Consider the following 25,415-nt stretch of genomic DNA (forward strand, 5'->3'; position numbering starts at 1 on the left):
AGCTAAATGCGAACATATTTTTTAAATATATATATATATATATATATCTTGAAAAGTTGGAGTTGGATCGGACGGCTACGTAATTATAGTTGAAATAAATGGGAGACAGAAGACAAAAGTAGGGGAAGTAACAAAAAAAAGGGTTTATTAAAACTTAAAAATCATGAAAGTTAGGGAGAATGTCTACGTTACGGCGGAAGCTCCGCCTTCTTCGGGACAAAAGAGCTAAATGTGGCCACGAGGCTGATAAGGGGCTTGAGAATGACGTGATCGGTTGGGGGAAATTCCCGCCACCTGGCGGTTGTCAGTTGGGGAAATTCCAGAGCGTTTCTGTGTCAGGTCCAGGAGTGGGGTCATCGTCCTTGTGGGTCAGTGGGGACCTTGATCTGGCTGAAACGAGAAAAGGCAACAGGGTCTTATCTAGGTTGTTAGACTTCTTATTGTTGACAGCATGCCAGGGTCCTCGTTAATGGCCGATCGGAATTTGTAAATTAGGTAAGATTCCCGTTGTTCCCGGGAGCGGTCGGAGGTAAAGTTCGACTGGAGAATAACAACTGAGGCTTCGTTGATTGAATGTTCTGGTTGTTTGAAATGGCGTGAGACTGGGAGATTAGGTTTCTTGGTAACATCCGATCGGTGATTGTTGAATCTAATTCGGAAAGAAGTTTTTGTCTGACCCACGTATTGGGCCCGGCATGTGTTGCATTGGATTAGATAGATAACGTTGCATGAGTTACAGTCTACGTCTGCGTTGATCTTGACGGTAAAGTTGGAATTTGTACTTCTGACCGTTTGTGCGGTCTGCATTAACTTGCAAATCTGGCATCTCCTGCCATTACATGGATGACAGCCCGCCGGAGGGCTAGTGGGTTCGCCCACTTTAGAGCGGACCAAGCTATCTTGTAAGTTACGTGTACGTCTGTAAGCGACACGTGGTGGATTAGGAAATATGTTTTTCGTGCGTTCTGACTGGAGAAGGATACTGTGGTGGCGGCTAAGTATGTTGTTAATGTTTGGGATATTTCCGGCGAATGTTACAGTTAAGTTCACGGCATTACTTTCTGATTTGTTTTGTCTTGTCTCCAGTAAGCTTAGACGGTTTGCCTTGCGAGCTCTGTTGAGAGCATCTTGAACTAGATCGGGTGGATACTGACGTGGATACTGTCGTCAGTATCCACCCGATCTAGTTCAAGATGCTCTCAACAGAGCTCGCAAGGCAAACCGTCTAAGCTTACTGGAGACAAGACAAAACAAATCAGAAAGTAATGCCGTGAACTTAACTGTAACATTCGCCGGAAATATCCCAAACATTAACAACATACTTAGCCGCCACCACAGTATCCTTCTCCAGTCAGAACGCACGAAAAACATATTTCCTAATCCACCACGTGTCGCTTACAGACGTACACGTAACTTACAAGATAGCTTGGTCCGCTCTAAAGTGGGCGAACCCACTAGCCCTCCGGCGGACTGTCATCCATGTAATGGCAGGAGATGCCAGATTTGCAAGTTAATGCAGACCGCACAAACGGTCAGAAGTACAAATTCCAACTTTACCGTCAAGATCAACGCAGACGTAGACTGTAACTCATGCAACGTTATCTATCTAATCCAATGCAACACATGCCGGGCCCAATACGTGGGTCAGACAAAAACTTCTTTCCGAATTAGATTCAACAATCACCGATCGGATGTTACCAAGAAACCTAATCTCCCAGTCTCACGCCATTTCAAACAACCAGAACATTCAATCAACGAAGCCTCAGTTTTTATTCTCCAGTCGAACTTTACCTCCGACCGCTCCCGGGAACAACGGGAATCTTACCTAATTTACAAATTCCGATCGGCCATTAACGAGGACCCTGGCATGCTGTCAACAATAAGAAGTCTAACAACCTAGATAAGACCCTGTTGCCTTTTTCTCGTTTCAGCCAGATCAAGGTCCCCACTGACCCACAAGGACGATGACCCCACTCCTGGACCTGACACAGAAACGCTCTGGAATTTCCCCAACTGACAACCGCCAGGTGGCGGGAATTTCCCCCAACCGATCACGTCATTCTCAAGCCCCTTATCAGCCTCGTGGCCACATTTAGCTCTTTTGTCCCGAAGAAGGCGGAGCTTCCGCCGTAACGTAGACATTCTCCCTAACTTTCATGATTTTTAAGTTTTAATAAACCCTTTTTTTGTTACTTCCCCTACTTTTGTCTTCTGTCTCCCATTTATTTCAACTATATATATATATATATATATATATATATATAGGGTGAGGTAAAAGGATTATCAAACGGCCACGAAGTTTTACAGAAGTTCAAAAAAAGACGCGGAAACAGATTTTAGGGAAGTTAAAAACACTAGTTTATTACATGGGGAGACGTTAAAAAGTAAAATGGGCAAGGGGTCGACGTTTCGACAGTGGCACTGTCTTCGTCAGGACAAAAGATGCGTAGCTGATTACACATTTCTTAAATAGGTTTGCTACATGACGTCACAATCGGTACTGGCACGCCACAGGCGTTTGTCAGTGAGTCAGATTCGGGAATATTCCAGAAGGTCAAGTCCGGGTGGTGATGTCATTCGCCGTAGGTCACTGTCCGCTTTGGGGAAAATTCCGGGAAGGGTGAGCGCTGCTTCAACTTTACTGAAAAAAAGAAAAGAAAGAAAGAAAGAGAAACAGAAGGGAAACGAAAAGGAGGAAAGTGTAGCTCATCTAGGCGGCCAAATTTCTTACCGTTGAAAGTGCTCCCAGATCTTCGTTAATGGTTGATTGGAATTTGTAAATGAGATAAGATTCGCGTTGTTCCCTGCATCGATCTGAGCTAAAATTTGACTGGAGAATAAAAAGTGACACGCTATTTAGTGAATGACCTGGTTGTTTGAAATGGCGAGAGACCGGGAGGTTTGGCTTTTTGGTAACGTCAGATCGGTGGTTGTTGAACCTGATCCGAAATGATGTTTTAGTCTGACCTACGTATTGTGCTTGGCACATGTCGCACTGAATGACATAAATGACGTTAGATGAATTACAGTCGAAGTCACCGTTAATTTTGACGGAAAAATTGGAATTAGTACTTTTAAGTACTTGGGTGCTTTGCATTAATTTGCATATTTGACACCTTCGACCATCGCACGGGTGACAGCCGTTTCCTGGATGCGCTGCTTTGCTAACTTTAGAGCTAACTAGATTATCGTGCAGGTTGCGCGCGCGCCTGTAGGTTACCCGCGGTGGCTGAGGGAAAATTTGTCCCATGCGCTCTGATTGGAGAAGGATACTATGATGACGGTTTAGTATATTGTTAACGCTTGGAATATTGCTGCTAAATGTTAAGATGAGGTTTACGGAACCATTATCTAACACGCGTTTTTGGTTTTCGAACAGGGATTTGCGATCTGCTTTGCGGGCTTTGTTTAGAGCGTCGTCAACTAAGCTAGGTGGAAATTGACGACCGATGAATGTTTCCCTAAGTTGAGCTAGATTTCTGTCCAAGTCATCGTCACTGGAACAGATGCGCCTGTATCGAAGTGCTTGGCTGTAAGGGATGGCAAGTTTAGTATGACGCGGGTGACAACTGTTAAATGCTAGATACTGTTGAGAGTCCGTAGGTTTACGGAACAGGTTTGTGGACAAGGCCCCGTTGGTTAACTTTACTTGGACATCGAGAAAGTTAACAGTTAAAGGGGAATAAGAATGGGTGAACTTGATGACCGGATGTGCTTTGTTAAAGTCGCTGATAAATGTGATTAGGTCATCTTCTGAGTGTGGCCACACCATGAAGATGTCGTCGAGGAACCGCTTGTAAAGCGTGGGCTTCTTCATGCGCTTAGACAGAAATTCTTCCTCTAGAGCTCCCATAAATATATTTGCATAGTTAGGTGCCATTTTTGTACCCATAGCCGTGCCCTGAACTTGCAAGTAGTGCTTACCGTCAAATTCGAAGTGGTTATTTTTCAGAATAAGATTGAGAAATGTGCATAGGACACAAGGATCGTATGAGGTATCAGAATATTTTGAAAATGCCCTTTCAGCTGCAGCAATGCCATCCTCGTGGGGGATGTTAGTATATAAAGAGGAAACGTCTAGCGTGACTAGCAAACTGGAAGAAGGAGGCTGACATTCGCTTAGAACTTGAAGAAAGTGATTGGTGTCCTTAATGTAGGATGGTAGTTTAGGAGGTATATCTTTAAGAAGGTGGTCAACAAAGCTTGAACTGTTCTCGGTAGCTGTACCGTTGCATGAAACTATTGGGCGCCCTGGATTTCCAGGTTTATGGATTTTAGGGAGCATATAAAACCTGCCCGCTGCGGGGTCTTTGGGGAGTAGATAATCGTATAGGGTGGAATCTATCTTTTTACTTGCTTTTAGATCTTTTAGACTGCGGATAATATAAGCCGTAATTTCCTCTGTAGGGTCAGCCTCGAGGAGTTTGTAGAACGATGTGCACGATAATTGCCGGATACCTTCGTTAATGTAGTTTTCTTTGTCCATTACTACGATTGCACCACCTTTATCAGCTTTTTTAATGACTATGTCACTGCGGTCCCGAAGTTCAGAAAGGCTGCGCTGCTCAGCCGGCGTTAGATTTGGCTTCGGTTTGCTGTTGTATGATTTATTGTAAGCGTTAATGATATCTTGTTGAACTGCACGGATGTACATGTGCAGAGCCTTTTCACGGTTAGCCTCTGGCGTAAAGTTGGATAGCGGTTTAAATGGGTTGGAATCTGACTTAGGTTTGTCATGAAAGTATTCCTTCAGGCGTAGACGGCGGGCGAAATTATCTAAGTCCAGATAAAGTTGGTATTCATCTAGCTTGTTGTTACTGGGGCAGAATGAGAGGCCACGGCTGAGTAGTGATATTTCCGAATCGGTAAGTTCGTGGGACGATAAATTAACGACGTTATGGGACTTCTGAGGTAGCATCTCTGCAGATGAGGTTGCTGGGGTGGGACCTGTTTTTCTAGCAAGAGGTTGACGATTTTGCGACGGCGTATTGGTTGTACCTGCATTACTTATATGATCACAGTCCTGAGCTGACACACTGGGTTCAAGCGTAGCTGGAGTATTAACGTTGTCCCTGACTAGCTTCCTCCGCTTAGCATTGCGAATTGCCTCTTCCCTTTCTTTTGCGTATTGTGCTAATTCTAACTGGTGGTTGTCTGTTAAAACAGATTTACAGTCGATAGTTTTCGCCTGCTGGGATGATTGGTCTATGGCGTCCTCACAATGGGATATAAGCACTTCGATTAACGCAGCCGAAGCATTGTTGAGGATCTCATTCCACTTATTCTGATGTACAGATTTTAGGGGAAAGGTGGGTTTAAGGTTAATGGCGAGACCCTTGGGAATTTTGTCCTGATCTTTGTAGAGTTGTAAAGTGGTGCGATGGGAATTATAGCGTGCTGATTTATCGGCTAGCTTACGAAGTTTAAAGAAAGCTTGCGTACTTGGGGGAGGTTCACTTTCAGAAGGAGAAGAGGCACGCTTACCGGCGGTTAGTCAGTCCAGCGTCGATGGTCTTGTATTCTGCCGTCGTCGTTCCAGGGCGGCTGCCTCCTGAGGGGTAGGCCACACTGGATCCGGAACAGCAGTCACGTTGGGTCGGCGTGATGGTAGGGTCCGTCGAAGTCGTGGAAGCAGGTCCAGCAGGTGTCGGCTGATCATCCGAACTCCCTCGAAGTTTGGATGGAGGCCGTCAGCTGCAAGGACCTGGGTTGGTCGTCGTCGGTGGAATCCGTGGTCCAGGTAGCAGAGGTCGGTTGAGTTCCGGCAAAGCTGGACCAGTCGGCGGTTGAAGTCGAAGGCCCGCGGGTTGCACTGGAACTCCCTACGCCTGTCAATGAAATGGCGGCGCCTGTTATGAGAGCGAGGGAGCACTAACGTACAAACCGTCATTTCAATTCCACCACGGGCCCGGATCTTGTTGAGGAGTCGCTGGTAGTGGGAGACTGCCTGCTGGGGGTCCAAAAGTGGCATATCGTTGGTTCCACAGTGTAGAACCACGACACGCACACTTGGTGGCAGCAAGTCTACTTCCTCCAGGAAATCCATGATCTTTCCTCCGCTGCGGGATACAAACATCGTTGGCATCAGTCGAGACCTGGGATTAAAATGATGATGTAAGTACTTAGTCTGAGAGTCTCCAAGAACAGCAATAAGAGGGGCAAAAGAGGGGTACTTCCTGACAATCCGTCCTTGTCTTGCGGCGGCCATTGTGGAAACGTAGGGTGAGGTAAAAGGATTATCAAACGGCCACGAAGTTTTACAGAAGTTCAAAAAAAGACGCGGAAACAGATTTTAGGGAAGTTAAAAACACTAGTTTATTACATGGGGAGACGTTAAAAAGTAAAATGGGCAAGGGGTCGACGTTTCGACAGTGGCACTGTCTTCGTCAGGACAAAAGATGCGTAGCTGATTACACATTTCTTAAATAGGTTTGCTACATGACGTCATAATCGGTACTGGCACGCCACAGGCGTTTGTCAGTGAGTCAGATTCGGGAATATTCCAGAAGGTCAAGTCCGGGTGGTGATGTCATTCGCCGTAGGTCACTGTCCGCTTTGGGGAAAATTCCGGGAAGGGTGAGCGCTGCTTCAAACTTTACTGAAAAAAAGAAAAGAAAGAAAGAAAGAGAAACAGAAGGGAAACGAAAAGGAGGAAAGTGTAGCTCATCTAGGCGGCCAAATTTCTTACCGTTGAAAGTGCTCCCAGATCTTCGTTAATGGTTGATTGGAATTTGTAAATGAGATAAGATTCGCGTTGTTCCCTGCATCGATCTGAGCTAAAATTTGACTGGAGAATAAAAAGTGACACGCTATTTAGTGAATGACCTGGTTGTTTGAAATGGCGAGAGACCGGGAGGTTTGGCTTTTTGGTAACGTCAGATCGGTGGTTGTTGAACCTGATCCGAAATGATGTTTTAGTCTGACCTACGTATTGTGCTTGGCACATGTCGCACTGAATGACATAAATGACGTTAGATGAATTACAGTCGAAGTCACCGTTAATTTTGACGGAAAAATTGGAATTAGTACTTTTAAGTACTTGGGTGCTTTGCATTAATTTGCATATTTGACACCTTCGACCATCGCACGGGTGACAGCCGTTTCCTGGATGCGCTGCTTTGCTAACTTTAGAGCTAACTAGATTATCGTGCAGGTTGCGCGCGCGCCTGTAGGTTACCCGCGGTGGCTGAGGGAAAATTTGTCCCATGCGCTCTGATTGGAGAAGGATACTATGATGACGGTTTAGTATATTGTTAACGCTTGGAATATTGCTGCTAAATGTTAAGATGAGGTTTACGGAACCATTATCTAACACGCGTTTTTGGTTTTCGAACAGGGATTTGCGATCTGCTTTGCGGGCTTTGTTTAGAGCGTCGTCAACTAAGCTAGGTGGAAATTGACGACCGATGAATGTTTCCCTAAGTTGAGCTAGATTTCTGTCCAAGTCATCGTCACTGGAACAGATGCGCCTGTATCGAAGTGCTTGGCTGTAAGGGATGGCAAGTTTAGTATGACGCGGGTGACAACTGTTAAATGCTAGATACTGTTGAGAGTCCGTAGGTTTACGGAACAGGTTTGTGGACAAGGCCCCGTTGGTTAACTTTACTTGGACATCGAGAAAGTTCCATCCAAACATCCCCCACGAGGATGGCATTGCTGCAGCTGAAAGGGCATTTTCAAAATATTCTGATACCTCATACGATCCTTGTGTCCTATGCACATTTCTCAATCTTATTCTGAAAAATAACCACTTCGAATTTGACGGTAAGCACTACTTGCAAGTTCAGGGCACGGCTATGGGTACAAAAATGGCACCTAACTATGCAAATATATTTATGGGAGCTCTAGAGGAAGAATTTCTGTCTAAGCGCATGAAGAAGCCCACGCTTTACAAGCGGTTCCTCGACGACATCTTCATGGTGTGGCCACACTCAGAAGATGACCTAATCACATTTATCAGCGACTTTAACAAAGCACATCCGGTCATCAAGTTCACCCATTCTTATTCCCCTTTAACTGTTAACTTTCTCGATGTCCAAGTAAAGTTAACCAACGGGGCCTTGTCCACAAACCTGTTCCGTAAACCTACGGACTCTCAACAGTATCTAGCATTTAACAGTTGTCACCCGCGTCATACTAAACTTGCCATCCCTTACAGCCAAGCACTTCGATACAGGCGCATCTGTTCCAGTGACGATGACTTGGACAGAAATCTAGCTCAACTTAGGGAAACATTCATCGGTCGTCAATTTCCACCTAGCTTAGTTGACGACGCTCTAAACAAAGCCCGCAAAGCAGATCGCAAATCCCTGTTCGAAAACCAAAAACGCGTGTTAGATAATGGTTCCGTAAACCTCATCTTAACATTTAGCAGCAATATTCCAAGCGTTAACAATATACTAAACCGTCATCATAGTATCCTTCTCCAATCAGAGCGCATGGGACAAATTTTCCCTCAGCCACCGCGGGTAACCTACAGGCGCGCGCGCAACCTGCACGATAATCTAGTTAGCTCTAAAGTTAGCAAAGCAGCGCATCCAGGAAACGGCTGTCACCCGTGCGATGGTCGAAGGTGTCAAATATGCAAATTAATGCAAAGCACCCAAGTACTTAAAAGTACTAATTCCAATTTTTCCGTCAAAATTAACGGTGACTTCGACTGTAATTCATCTAACGTCATTTATGTCATTCAGTGCGACATGTGCCAAGCACAATACGTAGGTCAGACTAAAACATCATTTCGGATCAGGTTCAACAACCACCGATCTGACGTTACCAAAAAGCCAAACCTCCCGGTCTCTCGCCATTTCAAACAACCAGGTCATTCACTAAATAGCGTGTCACTTTTTATTCTCCAGTCAAATTTTAGCTCAGATCGATGCAGGGAACAACGCGAATCTTATCTCATTTACAAATTCCAATCAACCATTAACGAAGATCTGGGAGCACTTTCAACGGTAAGAAATTTGGCCGCCTAGATGAGCTACACTTTCCTCCTTTTCGTTTCCCTTCTGTTTCTCTTTCTTTCTTTCTTTTCTTTTTTTCAGTAAAGTTTGAAGCAGCGCTCACCCTTCCCGGAATTTTCCCCAAAGCGGACAGTGACCTACGGCGAATGACATCACCACCCGGACTTGACCTTCTGGAATATTCCCGAATCTGACTCACTGACAAACGCCTGTGGCGTGCCAGTACCGATTATGACGTCATGTAGCAAACCTATTTAAGAAATGTGTAATCAGCTACGCATCTTTTGTCCTGACGAAGACAGTGCCACTGTCGAAACGTCGACCCCTTGCCCATTTTACTTTTTAACGTCTCCCCATGTAATAAACTAGTGTTTTTAACTTCCCTAAAATCTGTTTCCGCGTCTTTTTTTGAACTTCTATATATATATATATATATATATATATATATATAGATACTCATTGAACGATGCGACAGCACCAGAGGACACGTGTTTCGCCGTGTTTGCGGCTCGTCGGCCCTGGGTAGCTGCGCATCGTTCGGGATTGGCAAACCAGGGGTCACTCAGCGAGCGATATACACCTGGGAAGGTGACCGAGCACTCCTCAATGCCACAGTGCAAGCCAGTGAATTATAAAGAAGGGGGAAAAGCCATTAAAAAAATAGGTAAATGATGCTAGACGTGTTTGAAATTCAAACTAACAGTTAAGATGGCTTCTATGGCTGCACGTAGAGAAACAGATACTCATTGAACGATGCGACAGCACCAGAGGACACGTGTTTCGCCGTGTTTGCGGCTCGTCGGCCCTGGGTAGCTGCGCATCGTTCGGGATTGGCAAACCAGGGGTCACTCAACGAGCGATATACACCTGGGAAGGTGACCGAGCGCTCCTCAATGCCACAGTGCAAGCCAGTGAATTATAAAGAAAGGGGAAAAGCCATTAAAAAAATAGGTAAATGATGCTAGACGTGTTTGAAATTCAAACTAACAGTTAAGATGGCTTCTATGGCTGCACGTAGAGAAACAGATACTCATTGAACGATGCGACAGCACCAGAGGACACGTGTTTCGCCGTGTTTGCGGCTCGTCGGCCCTGGGTAGCTGCGCATCGTTCGGGATTGGCAAACCAGGGGTCACTCAGCGAGCGATATACACCTGGGAAGGTGACCGAGCACTCCTCAATGCCACAGTGCAAGCCAGTGAATTATAAAGAAGGGGGAAAAGCCATTAAAAAATAGGTAAATGATGCTAGACGTGTTTGAAATTCAAACTAACAGTTAAGATGGCTTCTATGGCTGCACGTAGAGAAACAGATACTCATTGAACGATGCGACAGGCCCAGAGGACACGTGTTTCGCCGTGTTTGCGGCTCGTCGGCCCTGGGTAGCTGCGCATCGTTCGGGATTGGCAAACCAGGGGTCACTCAGCGAGCGATATACACCTGGGAAGGTGACCGAGCACTCCTCAATGCCACAGTGCAAGCCAGTGAATTATAAAGAAGGGGGAAAAGCCATTAAAAAATAGGTAAATGATGCTAGACGTGTTTGAAATTCAAACTAACAGTTAAGATGGCTTCTATGGCTGCACGTAGAGAAACAGATACTCATTGAACGATGTGACAGCACCAGAGGACACGTGTTTCGCCGTGTTTGCGGCTCGTCGGCCCTGGGTAGCTGCGCATCGTTCGGGATTGGCAAACCAGGGGTCACTCAGCGAGCGATATACACCTGGGAAGGTGACCGAGCACTCCTCAATGCCACAGTGCAAGCCAGTGAATTATAAAGAAGGGGGAAAAGCCATTAAAAAATAGGTAAATCATGCTATTTTTTTAATGGCTTTTCCCCCTTCTTTATAATTCACTGGCTTGCACTGTGGCATTGAGGAGTGCTCGGTCACCTTCCCAGGTGTATATCGCACGCTGAGTGACCCCTGGTTTGCCAATCCCGAACGATGCGCAGCTACCCAGGGCCGACGAGCCGCAAACACGGCGAAACACGTGTCCTCTGGTGCTGTCGCATCGTTCAATGAGTATCTGTTTCTCTACGTGCAGCCATAGAAGCCATCTTAACTGTTAGTTTGAATTTCAAACACGTCTAGCATCATTTACCTATTTTTTAATGGCTTTTCCCCCTTCTTTATAATTCACTGGCTTGCACTGTGGCATTGAGTAGTGCTCGGTCACCTTCCCAGGTGTATATCGCTCGCTGAGTGACCCCTGGTTTGCCAATCCCGAACGATGCGCAGCTACCCAGGGCCGACGAGCCGCAAACACGGCGAAACACGTGTCCTCTGGTGCTGTCGCATCGTTCAATGAGTATCTGTTTCTCTACGTGCAGCCATAGAAGCCATCTTAACTGTTAGTTTGAATTTCAAACACGTCTAGCATCATTTACCTATTTTTTTAATGGCTTTTCCCCCTTCTTTATAATTCACTGGCTTGCACTGTGGCATTGAGGAGTGCTCGGTCACCTTCCCAGATGTATATCGCTCGCTGAGTGACCCCTGGTTTGCCAATCCCGAACGATGCGCAGCTACCCAGGGCCGACGAGCCGCAAACACGGCGAAACACGTGTCCTCTGGTGCTGTCGCATCGTTCAATGAGTATCTGTTTCTCTACGTCCAGCCATAGAAGCCATCTTAACTGTTAGTTTGAATTTCAAACACGTCTAGCATCATTTACCTATTTTTTTAATGGCTTTTCCCCCTTCTTTATAATTCAGTGGCTTGCACTGTGGCATTGAGGAGTGCTCGGTCACCTTCCCAGGTGTATATCGCTCGCTGAGTGACCCCTGGTTTGCCAATCCCGAACGATGCGCAGCTACCCAGGGCCGACGAGCCGCAGACACGGCGAAACACGTGTCCTCTGGTGCTGTCGCATCGTTCAATGAGTATCTGTTTCTCTACGTGCAGCCATAGAAGCCATCTTAACTGTTAGTTTGAATTTCAAACACGTCTAGCATCATTTACCTATTTTTTTAATGGCTTTTCCCCCTTCTTTATAATTCACTGGCTTGCACTGTGGCATTGAGGAGTGCTCGGTCACCTTCCCAGGTGTATATCGCTCGCTGAGTGACCCCTGGTTTGCCAATCCCGAACGATGCGCAGCTACCCAGGGCCGACGAGCCGCAAACACGGCGAGACACGTGTCCTCTGGTGCTGTCACATCGTTCAATGAGTATCTGTTTCTCTACGTGCAGCCATAGAAGCCATCTTAACTGTTAGTTTGAATTTCAAACACGTCTAGCATCATTTACCCATTTCTTTAATGGCTTTTCCCCCTTCTTTATAATTCACTGGCTTGCACTGTGGCATTGAGGAGTGCTCGGTCACCTTCCCAGGTGTATATCGCTCGCTGAGTGACCCCTGGTTTGCCAATCCCGAACGATGCGCAGCTACCCAGGGCCGACGAGCCGCAAACACGGCGAAACACGTGTCCTCTGGTGCTGTCGCATCGTTCAATGAGTATCTGTTTCTCTACGTGCAGCCATATAAGCCATCTTAACTGTTAGTTTGAATTTCAAACACGTCTAGCATCATTTACCTATTTTTTAATGGCTTTTCCCCCTTCTTTATATATATATATATATATATATATCACTCTTTCCGAGATGGAAGCAATTGCATTATAGCGTTGGCTGAAGGGCACTCCTTAGGAGGGCATTAGCAAACACCTAAGGCAATGTCTTAGTCAACGCAAAAAAATTGTGAAGGAACATGATATGATTTTCTTTATTTTGTTTATTGCGCATCTTCGGAGACGCGTATTTCCTTCACCCGCAACGTGAGAGGGTGAAAGAGCACACTATCGCCTCTTGCGTCCTGGAAAAAGATTAAAAGAAAACACACAATGCTACCCAAGATAAGAGCCGTTCCGATAGAGGCACCCGATACATTTATTTTTGTTTTGTTTCCGCAAGTTAAAGCTCATCTTCGACGCATGAGGCGGCACTGTGCTCCTTCATCTTCTCACATTGGGGGTGAAGGAAATACGCGTCTCTGAATATGTGCAATGAATAAACAGAAAAAAAGGTGTTCTTTCACGAATTTTTTTGCAGACGATCTATCGAACGGCTTTTTGTTCTGAAAACGGCTCCAGTATCAGGTGACCAAAGGGACCAGGTGTTCTCATTGGGACGACTTCGTGGCTTTTATAATTCAAAAGTGTATTATTGAAGGTTAAGTAAGATACTGCTTTAGGCTTTTGCTAATGCCCTCCTAAGGAATGCCGTTCAGCCTATGCTCTAATGCAATTGGTTTCATCTCGGAAAAAGTCATATATATATATATATATATAGGTACTAACAAAATATGAGGCAGACAACGAAGATGTAGGAAGTAGAAAAAGGGGGAGTTATTGATTTATTAGTGGAAAGTTAAGCGGGAAGTCAACGTTGCGGCGGAAGCTCCGCCTTCGTCAGGCCTGAAGAATGACAAATGACACTTGGAGTTTTATACAGTGCTACAGTGACGTCACAATCGGGGGGTCCCGCCACCTGGCGGCCGTCAGCAGGTCAAGTACAAGGAAGTGGTTGAGTCATGTCCGGTGAAGAGGTCATAGTCCGGGAGGTGGGATGGATCCAAGGGCTGTGGACTGTTGTTCTGCAAAGAAAAGGGGAACAAGCAGCAGTACACTATCTAAGCAGATAAGTTTCTTATTGTTGACAGTACACTGGGGTCCTCGTTTATGATGGATTGGAATTTGTAGATAAGGTAAGATTCGGGCTGTTCTCGGCACCGGTCGGAACTGAAGTTTGTTTGAAGAAGGAAAATTGAAACATCGTTAATTGAATGCCCTGGCTGGCTAAAATGGCGTGAAACTGGAAGATTCGTTGTTTTCGTCACGTCCGATCGGTGATTGTTAAATCTGATTCTGAATGCGGTTTTTGTCTGGCCCACGTACTGTGCTTGGCATGCGTTACATTGAAGGAGATAGATAACGTTGGACGAATTACAGTCTAGATTTGCTCTAATTGTCACTCTGAAGTGAGAACTAGTACTTTCGGCTATGGTGGTGTTTTGCATTGATTTGCATATTTGGCATCTGCGGCCTTCACATGGGTGACAACCCATTGGTGAATCATTTGGTTCGTTGATTTTAGAATGAACTAAGCTATCTAGCAGATTGCGTGCGCGCCTGTAGGTGACACGAGGTGCCTGCGGAAAAATTTCCTTTGTGCGCTCGGATTGCTGAAGTATCCTGTAGTGTCGATTCAGTATACCCTTAATGTTTGGGATATTTCCAGCAAATGTTACGATCAGGTTGATAGCGTCCTCCCACCTCCCGGACTATGACCTCTTCACCGGACATGACTCAACCACTTCCTTGTACTTGACCTGCTGACGGCCGCCAGGTGGCGGGACCCCCGATTGTGACGTCATTGTAGGACTGTATAAAACTCCAAGTCTCATTTGTCATTCTTCAGTCCTGACGAAGGCGGAGCTTCCGCCGCAACGTTGACTTCCCCCTTAACTTTCCACTAGTAAATCAATAACTCCCCCTTTTTCTACTTCCTACATCTTCGTTGTCTGCCTCATATTTTGTTAGTACCTATTTAATTTCGCGGTCGCCCGAACCACTTTCTTCCAGTATATATATATATATATGACTTTTTTCGAGATGTATATATATATCCGATGTTCCCTGTATATATATATATATATATATATATACTTGGTGAATGGGGTTCGGACGACCGCGAATGTATGTAGCTGAAATTTCAATTTCAATTTTCAATTTTCATTTCAGCTATATATATATATATATATATATACAGGGTGTATCAAAAAACGTGTCATTCGGACTTTATAAGCAAACGGGGCGACGGAAAAATACGGGGTAAAGGGCACTTATGCAGCAACTGAATTTGCATCTTGCAAAAATATTTTCATTTAATTTTAATTAAAATAAATTGAGTTTCTTTAATTGAACTCCAAAATTTCCCAAGTCAACCTAACGTTTTTTTACAGAATTTGAGAGTCCGTAGCGAACTTAGTCAGATCCACCAAGAAATCCACTCGATATTGCAAATGGAACTGCCCAAAAAAAGTCCCGAAGTTGAGGCTTCAGAGTTTCGGGTATTCAACAGCGCACCAAATCAGTCGGAAAAATGCGCGGAGGGCAGGACATGCTCCTGCCCCCATGAAGCTAGAACAGTTTATCGCCGGACCGGCGTGCAGCACAAGACGCGCAGATAACAAGGCAGGTGACATTCCACCATACGTTGATAAGCGGCAAACAAAAATGATTCCGCCTCTTTTTTCCCGCCCTGTGTTTTTTCGACCTTCTATATTTCATGGGGCAGGAGCAAGTCCTCCTCTACACGAATCTTTGCGTCTGGTTTCGTGCGCCGTTGAATACCCGAAACTTTGAAGCCTCAATTTCGGGACTTTTTTTGGGCAGTTCCATTTGCAATATCGAGCGGATTTCTTGGTGGATCTGACTAAGTTCGCCACGGGCTCTCTAATTCTGTAAAAAAAAACGTAAGGTTGACTTGGGAAATTTTGGAGTTCAATTAAAGAAATTCAATTTATTTTAATTAAAATCAAATGAAAATATTTTTTCAAGGTGGCAAATTCAGTTGCCACACAAATGCCGTTTACCCCGTACTTTTCCGTCGCCCCGTTTTTTTTATAAAGTCCGAATGACACGTTTTTTGAAACACCCTGTATATATTATAAAATATGTTCGCATTTAGCTGGGGCACCCTGTGTATATACGCAGTAAATTCAAAAACACCCTTTCTGGGTAAAAAAAGGTGCATGAGAAAATACACTCTTTATTACACCAAGTGCTGTATCAAAAAGGGTGTTTTTATGCGTTTACACCTGTCTCTTCCCTTTTTACACCCTTCAAGTAACACTGGTGTAGCAAATGGTGTTTTTATGTAGCAATAAGGCTGACCGCTCTCTGGTCTAACATGATGTGTGCAGGTGGTCATGTACAGGAAAACGCAAATAGCCACTGACTGTGAAATTTATCACGTGGTGTCCAACAAGTTTATTTTACACTTTTGAAACACGAGCCCGTAGCAGCAAGCTGACAACAATGTGGTTTGCAAGGAACCAAGCCGACAAAGCTAGTTCTAAGCACAGAGATCAATAGGATGACAAAACCGAAAAAGTAAAGGCAAGGAAGAAAAAGGCTGGTGTGAACAAAATTTCTGCACATAAGACCGGTACGCACAGTATGACTGTATTGCCTCTTTCCTTGTATGGTGGAGCAGTCACACTGAGATGATGAGGATGGACCCCACAGGTATATAGAGAAATATCACTATCTGGGACTCTGAACAACTGTACGATACGTTCAAAACCTTCAGTGTAAGAGTCATTCTACACAAACATAAACATCTGCTCTCAGAAACATCTGCTACAAAACTGCATTATAATAGTGTCATCCTATTGCTGTTGACGCTTAGAGAAACAAAAACTATGTATGATCATTGTGCATACATATACAGGGTGTTTCAAAAAACGTGTCATACGGACTTTATAAAAAAAACGGGGCGACGGAAAAGTACGGGGTAAACGGCATTTGTGTGGCAACTGAATTTGCCACCTTGAAAAAATATTTTCATTTGATTTTAATTAAAATAAATTGAATTTCTTTCATTGAACTCCAAAATTTCCCAAGTCAACCTAACGTTTTTTTTTTACAGAATTGGAGAGCCCGTAGCGAACTTAGTCAGATCCACTAAGAAATCCGCTCGATATTGCAAATGGAGCTGCCCAAAAAAAGTCAGGAAATTGAGGCTTCAAAGTTTCGGGTATTCAACGGCGCACCAAATCCGACGCAAAAATTCGTGGACAGGAGGACATGATCCTGCCCCCATGAAAGATAGAAGGTCGAAAAAACACAGGGCGGGACAAAAGAGGCGGAATCATTTTTGTTTGCCGCTTATCAACGTATGGTGGAATGTCACCTGCCTTGTTATCTGCGCGTCTGTGCTGCACGCCGGTCCGGCGATAAACAGTTCTAGCTTCATGGGGGCAGGATCATGTCCTGCCCTCCGCGGATTTTTCCGACTGATTTGGTGCGCTGTTGAATACCCGAAACTCTGAAGCCTCAACTTCGGGACTTTTTTTGGGCAGTTCAATTTGCAATATCGAGCGGATTTCTTGGTGGATCTGACTAAGTTCGCTACTGGCTCTCAAATTCTGTAAAAAAACGTTAGGTTGACTTGGGAAATTTTGGAGTTCAATTAAAGAAATTCAATTTATTTTAATTAAAATCAAATGAAAATATTTTTGTAAGATGGCAAATTCAGTTGCCACACAAGTGCCCGTTACCCCGTATTTTTCCGTCGCTCCGTTTTTTTTATAAAGTCCGAATGACACGTTTTTTGAAACACCCTGTATATGCTGTGAAGCCTCTTTAGTCAGAAACGGGGAGTAGATATTTATGCTTAGTTCAAACAAACTATGCTGCATCATATACTGTAACTCAATCATAAACTGCCATGGGCCAAATTACTGCGTAAGTCAAACAAACCGCCCTGGAGACTGAGCGTTTGAGTTGAACGTACATGAATTAGGTGGCAAGGAACATCCACAGAAATTTAAGAGCTTCCGAGAAGGGGCTGCTCTTCTTCAGGTGTGTGCCTCCCACCCCATCACCTGAACAAGGGCGGTCCCTCCCCAAAAGATCATCAAAAATTTCCATGGATGCTTGTTTCCGTCTCACTTACTTGTTAAGCATGTAGCATTTCCTCATCGATTTGGTGGAATCACTCCACAACTCTTTCAAACATATATGGGTACACCTAGTTGTGAGTATTGTTACTGTTGGTGAGAGAGAAAAAATTTATACACCTACAAGTACACACATATTTTGACATACCACAAGTGGCAGTATGGCACAGAGGGTCCAGTTGTAATTTCTACTTAGCAAGTGCAACCCAGCTGTTTTGTTCTATTGTGGTATTTGAAATATGGCATCCAGGTAATGACGTTAAGGAAAGAGATGCTTAGAACATGAATGTTGAGGTCCCACTGCTCCGCTATGTACTTCTGTTGCATTTTGGGCTACATCTTACCCCTGGTCTACACAAGAGCACGAGTATTAATTATGATGTGCCTGTTTCCCTGTCGTGTAATATACAAGGGCTCTGATGCAAGAGCCAGGTTGTCACTCACAACAAAGAAACTGTCTGTAGGTGAAACAACATAAACATGGAAATGCCTGTCAAACTCAACACTCAGCATTTCACGTACTTCGAAGATGATCTCTCTGTCGATAGAGTAGATGTTTAGACCTCCACGAACTTGGGTAGGTCATCGTCACTGATGCAGGACGGCAATGTCATTCCAGGCTTGTAAGTTGCCGCTTCTCATGGAAGTTAGCGTGGAAACATTTGCAACTTCCGTACCCTTCTGTGTCACAAAAGATCTGACCACTTCTGGCAGATGTTCCATCAAAACCGGCCGACTTCCTGTAGTGAAAACATTGTTCTCCTTTGAGGCTTCAGACAGGATGTAGGCATGATGGTATTGATGCCTTACTGCCAAAGTATATGTGATGTTCTTGAAGTTGTGTAGTTTTCGTGCAAGGTCTTTGAAATATTGATGTTTTGACTCAAAGCGCATCGCCCAGACGTGAATTAACGGCCCGTACTTATAAATGTTTGCCGGATAGTGAATCAAGTAATGTACTTTACATGGCACTTTCACCTGTGGAAACAGTGCTTGAAAGTCAAGACAAAAGAAATGAATGAGCCGTTGCAGGTAGGGCACGTAACCACTGGGTAGCTTGCGGATAACGAGGAGCTCCACTATCTCACGCAGTAGTAGGTACAGTTCCCACACCCTATTTGCAGACGGCACGAAGTCACCCACGTACAGTGAAAAGTGTCGGAAAAAACAAAATATTTGTGAGGCACTGCCCTTCACTCCCTTTTTCCTTTTGAGGGCATCTTGGGATACCTTCTCTGGTTTATTTTTCCTGTCACTCACTTCATAGTTTTAGCTTTCGATACACTTGCTGAGGTGACAGAGGGAAAAAAAGCCATTGGACATCAGGTAATCAATTATGTGCATCATCACAAATGAGATCACGCCTTCCAAAATGTCATGCATGATGTCAGTTGGAAAGTGTTCCGTTGGATGAAACCCAGTGAAGTTGAAAGTGCAGGGCTCCCGAACACCATACAATGACAAAGTAGGTATGCCACTCTTGAGCATATCGAGATGATGCAGGTGGCCTTCTGGAGTCATAGATACAAAGTCGGCTTCAAGGTGCTTATTACTGACCTCATACCGTAGTGCCAAACAAAAGCGGCATATTCTTCCTCCGCTGAAGTTACACTTGAAGCCTCCGAGCCTGTGGCATGAGAGATTGTCACCTGTCACTATGAAGACCGTTCCCTTCAGTGTTTGTCCCTTCACTGTCAGCCCCTCATTTTCCAGTGACGCAACATCCTCCATCAAGTGGGCAAAAACTTTGTCCAGGCCATAGGCTGAGATATGCGTGTGATTTACAAGTAGCACAAGGTGGATCTGCGAAAGTGAGGACCTTATCCTTTGGGGAAGGTTCAGAATGGAAAAGTAAACACCAAGGAGCTTATGCTTCCCCCTCTTGCTTCCTAAGGGATCGCACACCTCGAATTCATCTGCGTACAGCTGTATGCAAATCATTTCTTCATCGCCGTTGAAGTATGCGTGATCGATGAATGCTGTCCCGTCAAAAGCTGTTTTGAGGTAGCCATCTTCCTTGTCTGGACAGCAAAAATTGCTGTATATATCCGGGACTTCAAGCAGGTTTTTCAGGATTTCAAGTATCGGAACGTAGTGGAAAACATTTCGTTTTCCACGTTCATCAGTTCCAATCACTATGGTTCGAGGTTCCACAAATGGCAGGCAGGTGCTCCAGTAGTCAGTTCTGTCTCCTTTTGTAGACAGCATCTCCATGCCATCACCAACAGAAGACAAAATGTGTGCCCATTGTTGTGTTGGTTTTCTTGATAAGTCCTCTGTGAGACCCTGGACGTAAGAGATGACATCATTGGCGATCTCATCACCGGTTGCTTCTGGCAAGCGCTTGCTCTCCTTCCACTTTAGAAAGAGTAGTGCAAACTGCTTCACACGATCAGGCTCTCCAGCAGCGGAGCTGCTATCATGGTCACTTTGAAGGCTGTGTTGCTGCTGTTCACCGTCATTGGCCCCTGTTGTCGTGTCATCTGATATGTCGGCATCAGCTGATGCATCCGTGTGTGTGTCAACTGCAGGTGTGCCATGGCAGGTTTCAAGCTCTGTTGACAGGTCTCTTGTTTCTTTATGGAGGAGGTCAAGGTGCTTGCGATAAACATGCTTCCTATATGAAGGGAAGTGGGTGAAGGACTGCACGCATCCAGATAATCCGCAAATCCAATTCTTTTCATGGCCATGGGAGCCATGGAGGTGGCGAAACAAATCCTTCAACGAAAGCACTCTCCAGTGACATTTTGGAGAGGTGAACTGATAGACGGCTGGCATCTAGAAGAGCAAAATTACCAACGGATTAAAAAGAAAAGCAGAAAAGCAACAATATTTACTGGTGACAAGCTTCCCAGGTGAAAATTGTCTGCAATCCCAAGTGGTTTATGAAAAGATTTCCGCTTGAAACCACCTTGAACCACTTTGTACGTAAGTGGTTTCAGGTGGAAATCCTTTCATAAACCACTTGGGATTGCAGACATTTTTCACCTGGGTTGGGATGGCTATACTGGAGGCTGTGAAGGAAGGGCACGGCAACTATTTCAATAGGATACAACAGTGCTTACCATAAATAACGTTGTCCTATGAAGTGACCTATGCAGAACAACCACAACGGATTAACATGTTGTTGAAACGTTTGGCAGAAAGAACAGTGTTCAATGTCGCGAAGCGATCACGTCATGTCGGATGTTCGGACGGCAGCATCGCACAGTTCACTCGTCAACAACGTCACTAAGGTCATTCACAAACGAGCAGTCGTTATTGGGTTCGAGAACGTTTGAGGTGTATGAGGTATAGTAAAATGCTCACACCCATAACTCAAAACCCGCAACGCTAGGTTCGAAATCGAAACCAAAACAATCTGGTGTATGTCGCTGGGATATGTTTCATACTAAACAATGTTAGAAGCGTCTGTTCTCTTATTGACCAAAATACAGGCGATAATTAGAACAATTAATTTTGATTCGTTCAGATACTACGTGCATCCAAATGAAAATAGTCACGTTTTGAATGTCAGTCTGTTAGCCAAGTATCCTAGCCAAGAGTATTGACGCCAGAGACAGGAAGGAACGCGGGTGGTTATGCCGGTTGTACTGTATGTTGTCCATGTTGCGCAGTGTACAGTTGTTGCGGAAATCTATTTTAGATCTAATTTTAAAGAATGTCGACTGTGACGTGCTTGGTAACAATACCACACGTCGACGTCAGGCGCAAATGCCGGTTAGAAGATGGCGCGCTATCAGCACTGAGGGCTGCGATTGCTGGGTCGAGCATTTTGGCGCCCTACGTGGAGGACAGTGACAGGTTTCCGGTATGTTGATCGCTCGTTTTCCTCGTACAGTTTTTACAAGTGAGCTGAGCTGTAGCTTGTTCTCTTACGGTATTTTTCTTTTCAGATCTTTGACGCAGATTTTAACCAGTATGTGGAACTTGATGAATGCGACGAAATCCCAGATATGTCTACTGTACGAGTCTTCCGACCTTTTGCAATGTGCACGCCAAATAATGTACATTTCTATTGTTTCCTATTGCCCCAACGAATGTAAAACGATAGCCGTGCCAGTAGACAGTTTATTCTAATGGAAGCGAGCGCTGCAGTATTATGACACCCGCTGCCGCGCAGTTCCATTTCTTGTCCTTTGTTCGCCACATGACCAGGAAGGTCGTGCAAAATGTACATTGTTGTTGATAATAAGAATTTCTACCCATTTCCGACTTGAAGAGCATGAAACCTTAGTTTGGTTTTAGTGGATCGTACGCTGATGGAAATATTGGTTGCAAATGTAGACGCTACGTATGCTAATGTAGACGACGATGAAAAGTTTACCGGTGCAAGGATTTAGTGCATTACTGAACAAATTAAACTAAGGGTATTTTATACGTCTGACAAGTTCTTTTGCGACCTAGGACCAACTTGGAAGCATGCTATGTTCTACATCTGCACCAGCTACTGTCGTTCCTGCCTTGGAACCTGAAGCAAGTACCAGTGGGGCTTGGTCAATTGAAATCGTCACGTAAGTGTTTTGGCAGAAGTTGCATGTAATTTGATGAAAGTGAGAGTTCCGCCCCTTCCCTCAACATGACGGTAAAACACGTTAGCAGCAGTGATGGAAATGCTTCGCCATTTGTACTACAGTGTGCCATTGCTGATGCCCTTTACCAGATCGAGCAGAGCCGGGAAAATTGTACGCAGGAATATGGGAAGGCGAACGGAAAGGGTGCACGCCTGCACGCTGGACGTAACTTAAACTTCGTACAAACAAGAAAGCGAAGGAATGTGAAAAAACAAACCTAAATTAAATATGCAGTTATGCCAAATTCCAAGTCTGCTGCCTTCGACAAAAACATTAATTGCTGAAACCGCAGGAGACTCCCTGCACAGTTGCCATGCACAATCTCCCCTAAGTACAGTTCGTCTCTCCTACTCGTTCGAGCAAAAAAAGCTCAAAAAGTCCTCCTTATTTGTATCATGAAATGCTGCGGAATAGAACAGGCAGTATGCTGTTCGCCTCGATTTAGCGAAAATTCAAGTTGCTTTTTTTGCGCCATATAATGTTGTGTGCAAGTAATTGTTTTAGTATACCGGAGACACTACTACCACATCTACTGGCGTGCCCCCCTCTTACCGTCTCAACGGACACCGGTACATCGTGCTGGTTAGTACATTGTGTTTCCGTGCTGGTAGACGCCGCAGCAGCAGTGCGTCATAACGGGTGTGCTCAAAATGGAATACTTGAAGGAAACTGCACAAAAATGCTTTAAAACATGTTATTAGTCATAGCTAGAATTCAGCAAACATGGAAGTCGTATCCCGTACAGACCAGTAGAGGCTGGTGGTAAAGCAGCACAAGAAGAGCGTAAACAACCTCAACAGACAGTTATTTTTTTGTTCCCGTGCTTTTGAAAGTAATTCATATCACTTTAAGATGTCACAAGTAGCTATGTTACGTGCAATCTTTAAAAAGAATGCAGCTAAGTGGCCAAGTACCCATGACGAGAAACAAATTACAACGATAAGAATCCAGTACACAATATTGCTAGGGTTGCCAGATGGAATGACAGTTTGCACCAGGCATTGCTCCCACCTGTTCATTGCCTTTTTCGAGAATAAATTGCAAATATGAAGGGCGGGATTTCGCGCATGTATCTTGGTACATGGCTGTTACGGGCAATAATGTCTTATATTTTGGCAAAAGTATGGCGCACTCTCAATTTGATTAGCAATTATCAGGTTGAGGAGGTATCCAGCGATCCAGTCAAGCACAAAGTAAAAGAAATCCTCAGTGGGGAGCTGCCGATATTTCGAACAGAGGCTGTTCTTCTTCAGGGCGCCGTCCTCGTCACAGGCATCATAATTCAGGCAATATGATGCCCGTGATGAAAACAGTGCCCTGAAGAACAGCCTCTGTTCGAAATAGCAGCAGCTCCCCACTGAGGCCTTCTTTTACTTTATACCTTTAACAGATTGCCATTGGCATTTGAGAATTATGACAGATTGTACACTGCAGCTGAATGTTTAAAATATTTTGCTTCTGCTCTTCCCCAGCCTCCTTTCTAGTGTGCTGTATCTCTGACCTAGAATCATACCATCTTGCTCATTACACAAAAAAATAATCAACGTGCTATACCAATCCATGATGAAGTGCAGCGTGTGAGTTAAGCAAGCACAACACCTTTTCCTTTCTTCATGGATTCCTGTCCATAGCCTCGTCTGTCACACAGTGATCTTCTGATGGGAGGGGTTCTCCTTGTTTGCTCAGGCAGTTGTTGCAGGGCAATATCTCCAACCGCTATCAGCAGGCGAATTTTGAGGAGAAAATTAAGGTTTGACCTTGCCAGAAGCCACCCTTGGGTGACACTTTGCACCAAAGGGTACGAGTGCGCAAATAGTGACCTGTGATTTATTTCACTTACTTGTGTTGCCCCATTGAAGTTAACTTATGCTAAGCTACGGGAAATCTACGGCACCCTTTTTATTGCTGTCAGATACAAACACTGTGCTGTCTTCCCTGTTACTGCCTAGCAATGTAACAATGTTGAAACCCCTTTGCACAGGAACAGCCAGTGTGTTTCTTTCTCTTTACTTTTCACTTCCTTGCACTTTTTGTGAAGCACAGCATGCTGTTTAGAACTGGCAGTGTTTGCATGTTTTCTTGGTTGACTTTTCTTATGGTGAAACGTGGTGAATGCGTTTTGTTCTAGAACACCAAGTAGGGGATTCTATTTGAAAGTAGTGTCCGCGTTCCTGGAGAGATACAAATTTTTAGCTGATGTGGTAGGAGCTGGGCATGTAAGTACACTTACACAAATATTGCTATTGGCTATAGTCAGAGGGTCACATTACGGGGGTATGGCCAATGAATAGCACGCACATGCAACATGCGGTACATTTCTGCTGTGTTTGGAAATGTCTTGTTGAACTATCTGCCTACATGTCAGTTCTCTATTGGTCTCTGTTTGTTCTTATATATTTTGTCATGCAGCAGTAGCACAGGCAGAGAAAAATGTTCCAGGGTTCTTTGCTATGGAAGACAGTCGAGTAGCAGAGAAAGGTTTTGTCCTTTTTTTTTTTGTGGCTGCCATCTGGTGAGCAGTATCTGAAGGCATTGTCACCTGTGTCTTCCCACATCTTCAAGCCTCCTTATCTGCCGTATTTTCACTCTTTGTATGTGGCAACTGTAATGTTCCACAAAAGTGGAATTTGTTTAATATTTGTCTGTGCAGGGTACCAGTAAACTACTTGAAATGGAAGAATCCAGAATCCCGGATCTCTGCTATGTACTGGAATAGAAATAGGCAAAGTACGCATTTATGTGGAGATTTCACATGTTGAAGCCCAAAATTCGCCACAGGGAAGTTGGCTGGAACAATAAACACCATACCAAAGCGTAGGGCAGTTCCTACTCTAAATCACATTAATAGTTCTTGAAAGTGCTTTTTGATGCAATTGAGACGTTTTTTGTTGTTTTCCCCGGAGGATGGTCAGTCAACCTTGCCACTGTGGTTTCTTTAGAACTTCAGAACCATATTTCCTGCCTTAATTTATTTGTATTTGTAGTGAGTTCTGAAATGGTCTGTACACTAATGGCACCACAGTATTCATTTTAAACTACAGTGTATGGGGTTCCCCAATCTTTGTGATCCCGATTGCTGTGGTTGTGTTATGAAGCTTGCAATGATGTTTTTACACACATAACATGAGCGAGTGAATCAGCTGTAGGGCTTTAACCTAGTCCAAGGGAACAAAGGAAAAAGGGAA

The 25,415-nt window shown here is 44.5% G+C and overlaps 1 protein-coding gene across 1 annotated transcript; it reads right to left on the reverse strand.

Annotated features, from left to right (window-relative positions):
- Positions 1-18,925: 18,925 nt before the first annotated feature.
- Positions 18,926-20,434, reverse strand: LOC135374657 (uncharacterized). Its single transcript, XM_064607601.1, has one exon. The coding sequence runs from the start codon at positions 20,432-20,434 to the stop codon at positions 18,926-18,928; it is 1,509 nt and encodes a 502-aa protein (XP_064463671.1).
- Positions 20,435-25,415: the final 4,981 nt, after the last annotated feature.

Source organism: Ornithodoros turicata, unplaced genomic scaffold (genome assembly GCF_037126465.1).
Source record: "Ornithodoros turicata isolate Travis unplaced genomic scaffold, ASM3712646v1 Chromosome93, whole genome shotgun sequence".
In the NCBI taxonomy this organism is placed as follows: domain Eukaryota; kingdom Metazoa; phylum Arthropoda; class Arachnida; order Ixodida; family Argasidae; genus Ornithodoros; species Ornithodoros turicata.